This window comes from Aulonocara stuartgranti (genome assembly GCF_965226115.1).
Source record: "Aulonocara stuartgranti genome assembly, chromosome: 15".
Taxonomy (NCBI): Eukaryota; Metazoa; Chordata; class Actinopteri; order Cichliformes; family Cichlidae; genus Aulonocara; species Aulonocara stuartgranti.
Genome location: NC_138951.1, coordinates 10,846,298 through 10,864,169, shown reverse-complemented (window position 1 = coordinate 10,864,169; position 17,872 = coordinate 10,846,298). Strand labels below are relative to the sequence as shown.

The 17,872-nt window shown below is 37.3% G+C and overlaps 1 protein-coding gene across 3 annotated transcripts in view; it reads right to left on the bottom strand.

The window, feature by feature from the left end:
- Positions 1 to 17,854, bottom strand: part of fig4a (FIG4 phosphoinositide 5-phosphatase a) — a 56,187-nt gene extending 38,333 nt beyond the window's left edge. For 2 of the 3 annotated variants that reach the window (XM_082506760.1, XM_082506762.1), the window contains exons 1-10: positions 17,745 to 17,854; positions 17,481 to 17,594; positions 15,036 to 15,134; positions 13,888 to 14,011; positions 9,241 to 9,397; positions 8,329 to 8,379; positions 7,542 to 7,705; positions 6,657 to 6,785; positions 4,454 to 4,554; positions 2,917 to 3,079 (exon numbers count right to left, since the gene is read on the bottom strand). In XM_082506760.1, coding sequence (XP_082362886.1) covers positions 2,917 to 3,079; positions 4,454 to 4,554; positions 6,657 to 6,785; positions 7,542 to 7,705; positions 8,329 to 8,379; positions 9,241 to 9,397; positions 13,888 to 14,011; positions 15,036 to 15,134; positions 17,481 to 17,543 — 1,051 coding nt within the window. In that variant the 5' untranslated portion in view covers positions 17,544 to 17,594; positions 17,745 to 17,854. The remainder of the gene's footprint in view (positions 1 to 2,916; positions 3,080 to 4,453; positions 4,555 to 6,656; positions 6,786 to 7,541; positions 7,706 to 8,328; positions 8,380 to 9,240; positions 9,398 to 13,887; positions 14,012 to 15,035; positions 15,135 to 17,480; positions 17,595 to 17,744) is intronic. The other variant, XM_082506761.1, reaches the window with a different exon arrangement.
- Between the last annotated feature and the right edge of the window lie 18 nt (positions 17,855 to 17,872).

The following is a 17,872-nucleotide window of genomic DNA, read 5'->3' as shown; positions in this document are numbered from 1 at the left end:
GTCGTTGTTGCTAACCACAACGCATAAAAACAGGCGCTTGTCCGTCTGTAGTGTGGTTATATTAAATATAAGAAAAAGAGAGAACTTTAAGAAATTAATATAGCCACTACAGTGACCATCAAAACGATGAAAAAATATTACCGTAAACAGTTTATTTTGCAACACCGCGAAACAAACGATAGCGTAAAATGAAACAATGGACGTTTTTATATCGTCATCCGATGTATATCGTTATATTGAGCAGCCCTAGATCTGATGATAACTTTAAAATAATTTTACTAAGACGTATTCCTGATATAGAGAGCAATACCTCTATCGAACCCTGGCATTACATCATGGAGTAAATCCAGGATTTACAAGAAGGGATACAAACAATTTAGACCAAGCCCAATTCATGTGTTTTTAAAAATATTTCTGCTACATAAAGGGCTTAAGAAATGTATTAGATCAGCACCCAATGTTTGTTTTATGTCACAACCATAAATTAACAGTACTGGTAGTTACCAAAATCATCTTTAATGTTTGTAACTGTTAATACACCTTTGTGTGAAAGCTCTTTAATTGAAATTATACTTTTCATGTCAAAATTTAAATATTGTTGTTATCCATTAATTTCCAAATTAACTGGTTTACAATTAAAAAACAGAAAACAATAAAGCACATAATTATTTTTTTGATTAAAATGTAAAAGTACTTGATTGGATTTCACTCCAATGTTTATGTAGTCTTATTTGTAATAAAACAAGTATTCTTAACATTTTTTGTATCTATACTTTTCTTTTTGAATTTAAAACTTTTCCACGTGACTATTTTAACAGACGACCTTTAACACCGCACTGAACCTTTGCATTTTCATTTTTCTATTAAATGTTTCTTTTAAAAAGCACATTTACAGCTTCTACTTGCCACTAATGCTCAACCCCACACCTGCACACGTTGCCAAATTGGACTAGTGCGGCTGCCAGAAAGGAGACTTAAGAAAATAGGTCAGATCGTGCTGCAGTTCATCCCACAGAGCTGCTTGTGTGTCAGAACTGATAAATTAAATGTCACCTTTTTCAGCTTCTCCCCAAAACCATTTAATCGTCATGTTTTCCACTGCTCACACCTCAAAGGATGATAGTTTATGTAAAGCGCTTGTGCACCTTGGGAGGGGAGTTTGGATAATGACATTGGTGACTTTCCTTCAGCGGTCAACTAAGGTCATCTCCTAAAGGATTCAATTATGCAATAATGAGTCTTGACATATCAGAGATGGGGCAAGGAGAGATGCATTGTGTAATATAGACGCTCTCTACTCTGCATGCACTCAGTCCAGTATGTCTCTTAGCTACGTTGTTGACCTAGATTCAGCTACGACAATGGGCTTGGATATTTGTGATCCCTTTAAAATTTCAGCAGAAAAACAGAAAAAAATATCAACTGATTTCCACATAGGTCCTAAAAGTAAGTAAAAAGAACCCAACTAAACATATGTGACAAAAATGTCACATGTTGGTCATTTATTTATTAAGGAGATTGATCCAATACCCAAAAGTGCATTTTAAGCTCTTCAGACCACTTCAAGTATTCCAAGATTTGTTCTGTTTTTGATTAGAGCCAAGTCAATTTGATGCCCTAGGTAAAATTTAGATTATGGTCCAATCAATAAATGTGTGTATCAGCCTACCACAGAGAACATATTTGTTTTGACCAACATAAGTGACCTGGAGACGGACAGTTATTTAATATGAAAGGTTCCACAATAATAATAACCTATATTATTAAATAGAAACAAATAAAACTGATTTTTGAGTTTCATTTGTTGTACCATCAATGAAAGCAAGCTATACTGGCACACCAATAATTTATTTAAATATAATTTTTCTATAAACATTTATGCACCAGTGAAGATGTCTTTCTCTCCAGTCAACAACAAAGCAACATTTTCCTCGTCTTAAACATGGGCTAATGTGAGCAGGACAGCTTTTTAGTTTCACCTAACTCAAAATTAGGAAGGCTCAGGAAGCACAAAGATGTGAAATGTACAAAAATAAAGTCCAGCTGGAACAAATAATGAATAATTTAGTGATTTTAATTTTAAAATTGATCTTAAAGTGTTTTTAATTATTAAAAATGAAATCCCCAGTAATAGTAGACCTATTGGGAACAGGATTAAAGACTCAACAAACTAAACTACTAGTTTGCGTCAACCACTTAATTAGATGGCATATTACTTCTCCTCAGTGGAGGCAAAAATATGATGGAGGGGAAAAAGTATGCCATGCACTGAGAAAACTGTTAACACACGTAAACAGGTCAAATGTTAAACTGATGGTGGAAGGGTTGGGGAAACATTTAGGAAATGTCAGATAAGGACCGTTTTGAAGGATCAAAGTGGAAGCAGGACGATGAGGGAAGATGACACACGGAGAGATCTTAGGAACATGCTCAGTGTCTATCTTTCACAGGTAAATGTCACCTGAGGATGAATTAAAGGGCAAACCAAACGAAAAAAAGATTACAATCTAATACAGGCATTGTACACATGCAAACACCAGTCTATTCCTGTGTGTACACCCCCACACACAGAGCTGTCCTCACCGTCAGTCTCGGTACCTAATCACCTCCCTCTGGCCACGGCTTTGTGTTTTTATCCTGCTTATAATGAAATAGGACGGATACAAAGCTGAAGCCAAAAGGGGCCATCCTGCCTTCACAGTCTTATTTTTTTTTTAATCTTTTGCCAATAGTTGAAAGGAATGGCCTCAGTATACTCTACATATATTCTCTTATTTTAATGTAGCTTTTCTTCGATGACTTATTTCTTCTGAAGTATCAAAAGACAAAAATAATACATATACAGTTCACCACATGTTACATATTTCAGCCTACAACAAAAGCTGCTGATGCTGAAGTGTAAAGAAGAAGTCTTACATCGAATTGGAGGTTTTGGCATCATGGTGGAAATGTCCTGGGACCAGTAGAGTGGGACGGAGCCTCGCACCTGGACATATGAGGAGTAACTCCCTGCTGTGAAAGACATAACTGAGGCATCATGGACGACCTGTTCAGTCTCTACCTCATTAGCCACATCCCCCTGAAAAAAAAACAAAATAAAACAAAAAATGAGAAAAGCAAAAAAGAAATGATAAACTTCGGCATGATTGGGAAACCCAAGAACATGTCTTTAGAGAACATAAAACAATTATTATAATACAATTATATAAATCTAAATTCTTTATGTAGTCTACAGGAGTGGTTCTTCAGGCTTGTTGAAGAACATTCAGAGCTATTCTTTGGGTGTTCGCTGTTTTTTGCTCTGTAAGGATGATCTCACATTACTTCAGTAACGTTAAGGTCCGGGCACTGGGACTATCCGGGATGTTTTTCTGCCCAGGTATGTTTTCACTGCATTAGCAGTGTGTTTGGGATCATTGTCATGCTAGAAAAATGAAGCCGTTGCCAATCAGATACTTTCCAGATGGTATTGCATGATGGATCCAAATAACATAGCACTTTTCTGTGTTCATAATTCCATCAATTTTGACATGATGACTATAATGCAGCACTAAAACCACCTCTCCTGTGTTTTATAGATGGCTGTAGACAGTCACTGCTATACTGAAGAATGGACAGAAAAACTTTGCATGAACTTCAGAAAGCTTGAAGAGCTTTTGCTCAAGATTAATGTAAAAATTACGATGCCATCGCCTTGTGAACCAATGAGGGGAGGCTCAAAGCTTTACACAGTGCTGTAGTTTATCATAAGATATCAAAGTGTTTCTTCACCTTTCACATGGCAAACATTTCAAAACTGAACGTACAACTTACGTGTATATATTATATAAACACTCCCACTGCACTTTATGTATGTATATGTACATATGAAAAAAATAATTTGAGTTTATTTCCTGTGTATAACAACCATTTTACCAGTAACAGAAATTACTGGTGTACAGTTTTTTGGGCTTTTTAAAAAATTAAATTATTTTTCATTTCTATTGCTATTTTTTTTATAATATAGCTCTAATTCACTTCCTTTTTCACTGACTCTTGTGCTGCTGTATCCCCACTGAATTTCCTCACTGTGGGATTAATAAAGTCTATGTCTATGTTCTTCATCTAACATTCTAATATAAGACTTCTAACATTCGGTCTGCAATTACCTTCCTCATTCTCAGTTTTCCTACTACAGTCATGTGAACAGTAAATACTAGAAATTGTTGGGGGATTTTTTGTTACATATTTTGTTACATATCTGGGCAAGAAAACTCTTCATCTTCTTTACCTACAGAAAAAAAGGATATAACTGAACAACATCCCATCTCAAAGACACTCACTCCCATTCCAAAAAGAGAAAGTGTGTCCAATTAACCCCCTGTGATTAACCAGAGTCATCTCAATCTGTTTTGTGGCCCTGATGCCACCCTCTACTATCTGTTCCTCCGAGTTACCCTGGTAACTTCTGTACCTCACAGTTGGCTCCCCTTTTGAGGAAACGGGTGCCAGCAAATTTGCTGGAGCGCCTGGCAATCAGGGTGATGTGAACCGGTCGGCCGTAGATCAGAAGTTCTGTAGGTGGTCGGTAAAGGAAAAATAATAATAATACCAATATAGACCTAACAGCCTAACAATGACCTGTGGAAACAAACACATATTATTAGTAAAATGTAAAGAAAAATCCTTTTTAAAATTGTATTTCATTCATAGCAGTCATGCTTTGACATTAGCTCTTAATGATGACAGTTTCACTTGTAGTTAGAATATGAACCTGGGAAATATATTTATTTCCGATTCATCCCACCTCTACCAATATTAAGAAACCAATAAGAAACCTTACTTATAGCTCGTGATTGAACCATTCCACATCTTTTTTAGTGCATTTCTGTGTCTTCCCATCTGCTAAAAGGTTTTGCATATTTCCTATCTGGTGAGTCTCTTCTTGTTGCACCCAGTGGCCCTTTCATCCACTCAGAAAAGAGGACTGAATGCCAAACAATTTCCAGGAATTTGATAAACTCAAAACACCCACACACTGCCACAGCGGCAGCAGGCTGCCTAAAGAGGGAGACAACAGCAACAGGCCTGATTGCATATTAAGTTATTGCACTTCTGTGTTTATCTGCAGAAGACTCACAGAACGTGGCTAAAGACAAAAAACAAGATAAATCTGGTTTGAAAGTATTTGTATATTGAACATCCATTAACGTTATTAATATTGGCTGAACAAAAATAAGGAAAGATTGCTTAACGAGACACAATGGTGAATGACTAAAACTTGAAAACTGAACCTGAGGCTGACTTTTACTCCCATAAATCAGAGGTAATCAAGTGCAAAGTCCCTCTGCGGCAGTTACCCATGCATCAATAACACAAAAAATAAATGAATAAAAAGAAATCCAGGAGAATTTATTCATGGAGAGAAAATTTGCTGGTGTGTACTCAAAACTTAAAAGAAAATGATACTAAAGGACTGAAGCTCATAAACAAACCAAAAAAAAGAAAAGTATTCATAATTCATACAAAACACAGGCACGTCTCCAGAAAGAAGCACGTGTAACTCATCTGTTTAATATGCACAGTGTTGTTTCTCCCTGCAGATAACAGCCCGAGCACTTCTGAAAGTGCCCGTGTATATACGCTCTGATATTTGCTTTGTTAAATCCCTAAAAACCAAATAATTGCTTGTGCAGTTCTGTGATGAATCACACAGTGTGATCCACGTGATCTGGTGGGGGCTGAGCACAGTTCAACAAGTGGTGCTGCGAATGAGAGATGAGAAGTATCGACAAAGGATAACAATGTGAGAGTCTTCTGTGGTGTTGGGTGTAGTTTCACACATGGAGTAATCAGTTATTCACTTAATTTTCAAATAAGCAATCCTTTACCGTTAAAAATAAATAAAAATAACAGCAGTTCCCTGTTCTTTTTGCTGTGACAAAAAGGGAAAAAAAGAAAATCAAAGACACAGACTCCCTGGCATGCAGCTGCATCTATGTGGTTGGTTAAAATGATCAGTGCTGACAGATGCATCCCAACAAAGTCTCAACATGGCACTAACTTTATTACTTAAAAGAATGCACTAGAGCTGCAGTCCCCAACCTTTTTTGCACCACGGACCAGTTCAATGTCAGACAATATTTTCACGGACCGACCTTTAAAGTGTCACGGATAAATACAACAAAATAAAATGATACGACCAAGACAAAAACGGTGGTATTTTGTAAATACAATAATAAGCGCAAATTTACGGTGTAATTGTGTAACTTTATTAGCAGCGTCCTCTTGAAATGTGCCAACAACATTGAGTAACATCCTCCTCTCTGCCCCTTAATGCTCTCTGGTTACTATGGTAATGGTAATATAACGCAAAAATATTCCTTTCAAAATAAGACACAACTACAACACGGGAAAAAACCCAGGGAAACCTAGTTAACAATAAAAGCCCTGAAAACCATAAATTTCACACCCGAGCCTCAACTGTCACGGCCCGGTACCAAATGACTCACGGACCGGTACGGGTCTATGGCCCGGGGGTTGGGGACCGCTGCACTAAAGGTACTAACCTTGAGGATATTCTTTTATGGTTTCCATAAAAAGCATAGCAAGTGTGTCATGGCAATTAAAAAGGAAACACTAAATAATTCTATAAACAGCTGATGCTCAAAGGATACTGGACTGGCCACAAAATCCATGGATTATATACATAAGCCAGTCATGATGCACTATGTCCTTGACTCGCTCCAGGAGCTTCCCGTTCCACACATATTTGTAGTAAGGCTCGTTGTAAAGGCCATAAACCACTGTAGAGAGAAAAAAAAAGAAGACTGAAGCATTTTTCTGGACTGGTATCAGTCACGCTCATCAGACCATAAAGATCATATTTAGTGATAGTTATATAACTGATTAATTTTATCTACTGGTATACTACAAAATATGTCATAAATGGCACGAATCCTGTGTCAAAGAATATAAAAGTATTTCCCAAATAGAGTATCTGTGACTTTAATGGTATGTTAGGTTTTAATGTAGCCACCTTAAGTTGCTGTGTCTCACTGCATTTGGACTTGTATTCAATAACTGGAAAGTATATTCTCTTGGGTTAAGATCAGCTGACTGATTTGTCCATTGAAGAATATCCTATTTCTTTGGCTTGAGAAACTCTCAGCAATATACTTTTTTGATCATTAACCATTTGCAGTCTGATCAGTTTTGCAGCATGTGTCTGAATCTGAGCAGAGAGTAAAACCCTGTACAATTCACAATTTATTCTCCCACTTCTATCAGCAGTCACACACTACCAATAAATAATAGTAATGCTGTTTCACTAGCAATCATATATGCAAATTCCATATATTTTGTGGTTTTACCTCTGTACACTACCACAGCATTTTTTGAATAAATAAATAACAAATTATGGACCCAACTGTATATACTTCAGGTACAACATGTATTCCCTCTCCAGATTGAAATCATAGTTTTGTGTCTCCCAATGAGCTCCTCCCCAGCCAATACAATGAAGAAAAGAAATGAAAGGAATATAGATAAACTCCTCTCACCTTTTGTAGGCAAACCCTCATCTTCAAAGATGTCAAAGCTGTCCTGCTTGCTCTGTGTGTGTACCTCTTCCTCAGTAGAGGAAGCTGCTGAAGACCATTGTTCATAAGGTCTCTGCAGCAAAGTCAGGTTGTACTGCAGTGAGTGGCTCAGGTCATAGCTGTAACTAAAGAGCATAAAAGCAAAGTCATATGAATCAAGTACAACCTGTGCTGCACACCATTATTACACCAAGCAATACTTTATACACTCACAGAAATTCTTTTTTCCCCACATATTAGTAAAACCATAATGCAATGCAAATTTATAACATAAACACAATGTTTTACATATCTTTCAGCAGTTATGTTGGTGTTTTAAAATACTATATAATCAGATGAGTGATTAGCAAATCACTCATTTCAAACCTCTGAGATAATTTTCCTCACTGGAAAGGGTTTTTTCCCCTCTTATCATCTTTAATACTGCAAAAACTGTTAGAAAATGATTCATATTATCAAATTAAATCTCCAGGCCATAGCCAGAGTTCCTTTCCCAACCAAGGCCACAAGGTCAAGAAATGCTTTTTAGTTGTTCCTAGCCTTCAAGCTGAGCAGGGCATCGGTACACGTGTTTAGTCTGGTGTGATGCGATATTGTAAAATTCAAAGGGCACTTGTACTAAATAAGCCTAGAGGGAGTGTGCTGAAAGCCCCCTTGATAACAGCATTTATAATCTGACGTAATTTGTGCATATACAAGTTACTGTATCCTTCTAATAGTGAGAGTTTGGAATAACAAACTGTCTTACCTGAAGTAGAAGTTGCTGGAAAGGTCCACATTCTGAAAGATCCTGAGATACCTGTCAGAAGAAATCTATTTTTAAAAACATTTTTAATTTGCACATCCAGTGTAACAGCTATCATTTCATCTACTGCATTCAGGTACTCCTGAACCGAAATGCACAGCAATAGCAAAAACAGTGGTTAACTTGGACAGAGCCTCAAAATAACAACCAAATAAATGTTTGGGTGTATTTCAAGATGGCTACTAAGCAACAAGACTTGCATTGCTGCACTAGAAAGTTAAACTAATGAATCAAAGCGAACAAATAGTTACAACTTGGCAAGTGGTGACCATACTAGCATATGATATATATAGTATATATAATAATGGGAATGCTATTATTATACTATATAACAATGCACTCATCAATATTTCTTCAGCTTTGAGAGATTCTTCCTCTTTTGTCAGACTTTCCACTGTTTTATACAATTTGGGGATTTTGGGTGGTTTAAAAATACCTGATACACCTTTTCCTCAGTCAAGTGGTCAAATAATGTTTTCACACTAAAATTGTGTACATGTGTGAAATCATGGGGGGGGTTTTTTTCAAGCCACTATTAGAAAAGCTTCAGTCCTTGTCCACTGGTAGTGGATGAGTCAGCCTTTGTGTTTTGTTTTGTGGGGTTTTTTGTTGTTTTTTTCCTATTTTGGCACATTCTGTATGACAACACTATTTTTGGCCAGACTACAATTGTGGGTGTGAGCAGAAGAGAGTAAGCGTTTTGTTGTTGTTGTTGTTGTTTTTTGCTACAAATGCATTTCAAGATATTTTATTATTTCTGAAAATTTCCATACTCAAAATTAATAAAATCATACAGTAATGTACTTAAATAGAGTGGCCTCAAGGTAATAAATGGGAGACAGAGTAACACAATACCTTGCTTCATCGGGGTGTGTAACTCTGACTGAGTCATTGGGAATGTAGATCATAGTGGTGTCTTCAATTTTGTAGATGGAGTGGCCCCCAATATCAGCCATCTTTCTGCGCTTCGTGATCAACACGATGTAGTACCCCTCTAGGAAACGCACAAATCCTGGCAAAAAGAAGACAAGTTTTAAATCTTTTACAACAATCTCATCAAATGGAATTTCCTTTCCAGCAACATGTAGTGTGGCTCAAAACAAGTTGATTTGTAGGTCAACTTTATTGTTGCCAGCAAATCTGCTACAGTTTTGACAGGACAAACAAGTGAATAGCTCCACTTGCGGAGGTGGATAGTGAATGTATGTGTGTCATATTTGACAATATTAACCATGTAATTTGCTCCATTTACGCTTTGAAATTTTGACCCAGAAAACATCATGCAAACACAGTCAATGATTTGCTTTCAGCATCATACAAGCTATTTTTCCATATGTGACATTTAGAAAATAATGCAGACAATGTCTGTATGTTTTTAATAATATCTTACTTAGATAAACACAGTTTATGTAAGTGTGTCTGCTAGAAATATACCTCCCCTTCATTATAAAACTATTACTAGAACTAATTTGTTAATGGATGAATTGAGGATCACAATACAGACACACGGCCAAGAGTGCTACTCAGCCCTCAAGAACAGTTGTATAATGTCTCCTGCGGTTTCAGAAGGATTTTTCAAAAACAAGAGACACCATCTTCCACCTAACCTGGAGCTTTAAAGATACATTTTTAATATTTTTAGTAGCTTTATGTAGCTAGAACAGTGGCGAGAAGACAGGAAAGCTAAAAAATATTTTCAGGTATAAACAACACCGGCTGCTGCCCTGCTAAAATCGAACATCTTATACAAATTCCTACTCTTATTCCACATATTTACAAAGAGTAAAACTGATAAAGGAAAATATGGCACAATAGCACTGATAGCAGTCAAAGATATATATTTATTTGTATATGACATTGTGATGCATAAAGTCATAATTTCACTATGTAAATATTTTGATTAATTAGTGTTATTTAACTTAATTGGATATCAATTCATTTTTTTCAGTTTATACAGTTCTTACAGTGGCTTGCTAAAGTATTCGGGCCCCTTGAACTTTTCCACATTTTGTCACATTACAGCCACAAACATGAATCAATTTTATTGGAATTCCACGTGAAAGACCAACACAAAGTGGTGTACAGGTGAGAAGTGGAAAGAAAATCATACATGATTCCAAACATTTTTTTTTTTTTACAAATAAATAACTGAAATGTGGGGTGTGCGTAATTATTCAGCCCCCTGAGTCAATACTTTGTAGAACCACCTTTTGCTGCAATTACAGCTGCCAGTCTTTTAGGGTGTGTCTCTACTAGCTTTGCACATCTAGAGACTGAAATCCTTGCCCATTCTTCTTTGCAAAACAGCTCCAGCTCAGTCAGATTAGATGGACAGCGTTTGTGAACAGCAGTTTTCAGATCTTGCCACAGATTCTCGATTAGATTTAGACACCAGACAGGTCAGGGATAAAGTTATTGAGAAATTTAAAGCAGGCTTAGGCTACAAAAAGATTTCCCAAGTCTTGAACATCCCACGGAGCACTGTTCAAGCAATCATTCAGAAATGGAAGGAGTATGGCACAACTGTAAACCTACCAAGACAAGGTGGAATTCCAATAAAAGTGATTCATGTTTGTGGCTGTAATGTGACAAAATGTGGAAAAGTTCAAGGGGGCAAGCCACTGTATATTGAGAATCCCACTGAACAGTTTCCCACTTCACTTGTAGTGTAACAGATTTCTTCTCACTTGAAGACAAACACAACCTGAGCTAAAATCTAAAATAACTGATCAATGACAAATGATAACCAACAATGGCAAATGATGCCGCCTAAGTAGTGGTATGTAATTAGTTATATGATTAGTTAGTGAATTTGTCACAAGTTAATCAACATTAGCTAACTTTAATAATTTGTTACTTCAAACTAGAAAGTGGCCTGACATCCAAGTTGGGTGAAAAAAAAAATGTGTTGAATTGGTAAGTGCAACATACATACTACACATATACACACACACACACTAAGGACTCTTAAAGTTATACTTTGAAGTGGCTTGTACTTAATCTGCAAAACGCTGCAGTTGAAGTTAACCAAAAATATTCCGTTTCATAAACTAATCAGGTAAAACCTTTGAAATAAGAAGTTCTGTTTCACTCATGAACATTCACGTGACAAATTCAAAGTAATGGTGTGCTAGTGTGTCTACATTATCAAAGGTTTTTGTATTTTTTTCTGCATGATGACCGAGAAGCAATAACCCTGTGTAAGATTAAATAACACTTATGAGTTCCTGTATGAGTATACCGGTACTGTCCTTCTTCCTGGAGGAGATGGGTCAGACTGACAAAACCTGCGAATAAAAATATACTTACGCTAATCATATTCATTTTGTACTGTAATAAGAAAGCTACCGGGCAAAAGGCCTCTTAGAATACACCTTGTACCCTACATGGCTACATCACACTTTTATTACATAATAGCAAAATGATGGCTTGCGAACAAAGATGTAATTGGGGTTGGGGGTTGGCGGAGTATCTATATTATTCAAGCAGAGGACAAACAACTGTCTGTGTCAGGGTGACCGACTAACCTGCTGTGGAAATGTCCACAGAACTACTTTGTTGAAGTGGGCAGCAATTATACCCTCAAGTCTTTTTGAATATGATGCTACAAGTTTAGCACACTTATGTTTGGGTTGTTTCTCCCATTCTTCTTTGCAGAACCTCTCACGGTCCAGGTTGAGCATCAATGCACAGTCATTTTCAGATCTCTCGTTCATCTTTCCCTCCACCCTGACTGCAGCAAAACACCCCCACAGCACCACCATGGCTAACTGTAGGGATGGTATTGGGCAGGTGATGAGTGGTGCCTGGTTTCCTCCAGACATGACGCTCAATCTTTGTTTCATTGGACTACATAATTTTGTTTCTCACAGTCTGAGAGTTCTTCAAGTGCCTTTTGGCAAAATCCAGGTGGGCTGTCATGTGTCTTTCACTGAAGAGTGGCTTCTGTCTAGCCACTCAACCACACAGATCTGACTGGTCTGACTGTCTTTCTGGAAGGTTCTCCTCTCTCCACAGAGAAATGCAGGAGCTCTGTCAGAGTGACCACCAGGTTATTGATGACCTCTTTGAGTAAGGCCCTTTTACCCTGATCACTCAGACTGGCCGGGCAGTAAGCTCTAGGAAGAGTCCTCCAAACCTCTTCCATATATAATGATGGAGGGCACGGTGCTCACTGGGACCTTCAATGCTGCAGCAATGTTTCTGTACACTTCCCCAGGTCTGTGCCTCGATAAACTCTTGACTCAGATGTCAGACAATTTCTTGGACCTTGTGGCTTGTTTTGTGCTCTGACATTGTCAGCCATTTGGACCTTATATAGACAGGTGTGTGACTTTCTAAATAATGTCCAGTTAATTGAATTTAAGTGGACTCCAATCAAAATGTAGAAACATCTGACAGATGATCAGGGAAAACATGATGATTGTGATGGCAAAGAGTGAATATTTATATGCATTCTATATTTTTGCTTTTTGTTTTATTTTTATTTTTTTCCCCAATTGCAAGAGTTTCAAACAAACTTATTTTACTTTGTCATTATGGGTACAATGATATGATGGTATTTGAGGTGAAAAATGATAGCTAGCTCACTAGGTAGTTTATTTGGAACAAAAATTAAAAATAAAAAACTGCTTATAAGGGGAAAAAAAGTCAGTTTAGGATTGTAATCAGGTCTTTAGGGCAACGTACAAAACACAGATGTGCTTTTACTGTCTCAGATAGCTGAAGTAAAATATCCATCCAACCATCCATCCATTCGCTTCCGCTTATCCTTTCCAGGGTTGCGGGGGGTGCTGGAGCCTATCCCAGCTGTCATAGGGCGAGAGGCGGGGTACACCCTGGACAGGTCGCCAGTCTGTCGCAGGGCTAACACACAGGGACACAGACAACCATTCGCACTCACAGATTCACACCTATGGGCAATTTAGATTGACCAATTAACCTATCCCCACTACTGCATGTTTTTGCACTGTGGGAGGAAGCCAGAGTACCCGGGGAGAACCCACGCAAACACGGGGAGAACCCACGCAAACACGGGGAGAACATGCAAACTCCACACAGAAAGACCACGGCCTGATGGTGGAATTAAGCTCAGGACCTTCTTTCTGTGGTTTTTCATTTTTGTACCCAATTAAACATTCATAAAGGTGTTAAAGAGTTAGTAGTGGTCGGTAACACAATCAAGTGTTGCATAATTCTATTTTATCTTTTTAAACATAGCCACTATTGAAAAAATTGCAAATTAATAACATTTGGGGGCCGGATCTTTTTGTACAACGTGTTACACATGTTAAAAAACATAATGGCAGAAAACACGTGAAAAAGCTGTGAACTATTACAGTGGTTTGCAAAAGACTCCCAGGTGTTCTTTTATTTTGCAGTAATAATGGAAAAACTAGGCCAACACACCCAACTGTAGACTTTGGAGATGAGGTAGATTCTCACATTATTCTGAACTGCAATGACTGTTGCTTTGCCATTGAGTGGAGGAAATGTACTCACCCACAATGCCAAAAGCTGAGACAGTCCTGGACAGGCCAGAGGAACCCTTCTGACTAATCTTAGTCCGGTTGCCCAGGTCCAGGCGGCCCAGCAACTCCCTTACCTCTTGCTGGTTATACACATGCTGGAAACACACACATGCACGCATGTACGGTATTAAATACACATTAGATGAAGTGTTTATAAAGTTTAGTTTATTAATTAGCCACATAATCCTATCTGATTTCCATCTAAAAATCAACACTAAAATATATAAAGCTGTGTTCTGACAAAAGTGACTTAAATGTGCTGCTTGCGGGTGACTAATGGCTTCAGTCAGAACTATTAAGACTTCTTTATTTTCTGTGCAATAGCAGGTAAATGAATAACAGTCCCTGTTTAATCAATGCCCAAAATTTCTACAAAAGGGATTAGATTGACTGCCATTGAGGCAATTAGTCTGAAAATAGATCGGCTGCTTTCTGCATTGGTTCTGAAATGTTAAATGACTAAAGAGTAGCTTTGCGTGCATTTCATCTACAAAAAAACCCCCATCTCATTTACATAATAAGCTTTACAATTGGCACAGACCCCAAAGAGAAACGTAGTAATGTACTGTGTGCTGTATGCTACTGCATTTGTTTTAAGTGCATGATTCTATAGATTGCAATAATTCTCATTCTGTTATCTTGTGGGGAAAAAATTAATTTAGGACTTCTATCAAAGTCTTTTATTCCACTGTCTTCACTTCTTATGTAAAAACTAAAAGACGAGGGAGTATTTCTAGCTTTAAAACCTCCCTAGCAACTCATTAAATTATCCATGCATCCAAGTACAATGCTACACAATGCCAATAAAATTGAAAACACACAGTTTTCTGATGTCATTTTAATATCTTTTGGAATGAGACTGTTGGGTGATGAATATTTATTAATGGATGCTTCATAATAATTGCATCAGAAGGATAATTACCCACAACACAAACAAACAAATCAAAAACCAGCTCATAGATCCTGGTAATAAGAAAAGGGTGTGAACGCAGCCAAACTCTCATCAGCAGCACACTTCACATCAGCTGAGTGATTGCACAATTTCCCCCTTAGGCATGTTTCTTGTGTATTACATAAGAATATACATTAAAATTTAACTCGTGGAAAGTCGTCACTTACCTTATCGTCAATTATAACGAGGTCCTTGGGTTCTGTGCGGTCAATCTTTAGGACTCGATGTTTGGTCTGTGCATGATTGCTCCCAACCAAAAAATACCTCTGAAAATAAAATGACAAGTCAAGTGAGTGCTGCAATGCATTTGGAGCCTATTATCAGAAGAGTCTTTGCAACCTTAACCTTTCACAGCTGCCTTTCACAGCTGCATGTGGTGATAAATGCATAGAGGGAATCTTGCATACAGTCTTCTAACTTTGTGGACTGCAGCTTTGTCCTGGATGATGTTGACTTGGGACCAATTCAGACTTCAACCAAGAGCAGATATGTATTTAATAGACATAGAATCAATCCAATGACAAGTCACATTCCTGCATTGCAGCACCACTGTTGAAGTCAAACTTGAATTTCTTTTTTTCCCTATAATAAAACATTTTATTTCCACAGTCCGAGTAAGAATCAGTGTGTCTGAAATTTGTGAAATTACACTCAAGTATGTATTCAACTAAAGGCGATATCTTAAAAACACAGATTGAAATAAGAGTGCATACAGTGCAGAGCACATGCAGGCACAGCACATATTTCATCACAAGTTACATTTTTACAATGTTCTTTTTGTCAAGATGTGTGTCTTCCTTGCATCTTTCTTTCTTTCTTTTAGGTCATTACTCTTCTCATTCAGGGTTGCAAAATGGCCCAAAATTTTCAGTCCACTAAAGAGTGTTAAATTGGAACATCCTGTATCAGCACACTCAGCAACCATTAGAGCATTTTTTTTCCCTGTTCCACCTTTTCCAGTATCTAATTTAACCCTCTTTGTCTGTAACAGAAAGCCTGCACGTGCACTGTTCAGCAGAGGTTCAATAAGAAATTATAAATCAAATAAGACAAATGTTTACTTGCCTTAGTGTCTAAATATTTGTAGCAAATGGGAACAGCAAACCGAAACCCAGCTTAAGCACACATTTAAACCAAGCATGACCACAGCTGGTGAAATGCAGCGACAATTGAAAACATGATACTATTAGAATACGCAGCAAAGAAAGTAGCATAGACACTCTACCTCTCAAGGACATACATCTAATATTTAAAAAAAAAAAAAAAAAAAAAAAAAGCTAAAGAAAACTAATTTTAACTGCCAAAATCTAATTCACCAATTAAATGTCCAGATAATTATCACACACATGCTCTTTACTGACCTCATGGATGTCAGGTCCTGAGGTTTCATATAGTCACCTGCAGCTTTTGCTGCCATCTAGTGTACATGTAGCGTGTACACTAGTGTCCCAAACATTTTCCCAGATCAACTATAGAACTCTTGAACCAAAGACTAGAGAGCACTTTAAAAAAAAAAAAAAAAAAAGGTAATAGGTAATAGGTTTTGGCTGTCTTAAATGAACAGTTGTGCCACAGTGTCGTTATCATGGTACTTCAAAGACAGTGATTGTCCTGGATATATATCAAGTTTGTGACATTTATGTATTAGGCACAAAAATTGAGCAATATCATTTTATGAACCTTTGAGCATTTCCCCATTAAGCACATATGTCTTAAGTATGGTCTTGTCTGAAAGCCTTCAGCCACCCCTTATTTGTTTTCCTTCTAAGCAGATGAAAACATGTAATTTTTAAAAATCTTCTTGAGCAATAGTTCTCCAGGTTTTAATGTACAAATTAAAGTTCTTCTCTAGACATCAGCTGCTTTTTCACTCATTTTCAGTCTATTTTCTGGAGATTTTTTTTGTCTGTTAAGCCACTTGACCTATGAATCATTCAAGCATAGAAAAAGCACCTAACTCAAGGAATGAATTATTTACATATAACAGACAACTTAGTAAAGAGCCCATTTTAAATTTTATCTTTAGGCACATCAATACTGTTGCATTCTGTCACAAAACACACAATTTATTTCAATTTCTTTAACCAAACCTTGAAAAAATGCAAAATATAAGATAGCTTGACTGGAATAAAATACTATTTTTGCACAAACAACATGATTGCTAAAGAGCTGTGCAGTGTGGCTTAAAATAATTGAGGAAACTGAACAAAAGAAGAACTGACAGACCTAAAAAAAATATCTACAGCAGAAGACTATATCTGAAAGTCGCGTCCTTAAGAAACAGGGGGAAAAAAATCCCACAAACACTCACTTGACCCTAGATAGAAAACACACACAACTGAACACCATCAGTCATAAATTGGCCTCGTCAAAAACACCGGACCTCAACACTACTGAAGCGGCGTGCACAGCACAACAACACGACACAACAAAAGACAACCACCATCTAAAGAGTTTTGAATGTACTATTCCTGAAAACTCCTTAAGGAAGCTTAGCAAAATGGAGAAACAGCGCAGTTTAAAGAACTGTCATCGCGTGTAGTTGTAAACTGCCCAGGTGAATTGGACTTTATGAAGAAATGGTGACATTAAGGGCTCATGTAAAGACTTACTGCTCTGGTCTCGTACAGAACCAGTCGCTGGATCCCACCGATGATAGCTGCTGATTGAGGCATTTTCTATTCTTGAATTGTTCAACAGTCAGTCTGGAAGAGGCTACAGAGGAGCTACAAAGCGAAAGTGAAAAGAAATGAATGTTGTTACATTCATTTCTTCACATTATAAGACACAAAATGACGAGCCAGCATATTTAACAAATGTGTTCATGTATATAGCTTACTTTTTTCCCTCAGTACTTCCTAGCTAGCATCACTCACCATTCATCCACTTAGCTTGTATGATTAACCACAAATGGTCTTCATTGATGACAATATACATCTCCCCATGCAGTCGCAACAAATACTGTAAACGCTTCACTTAACAACAGTTAAAATGCATCTGTACT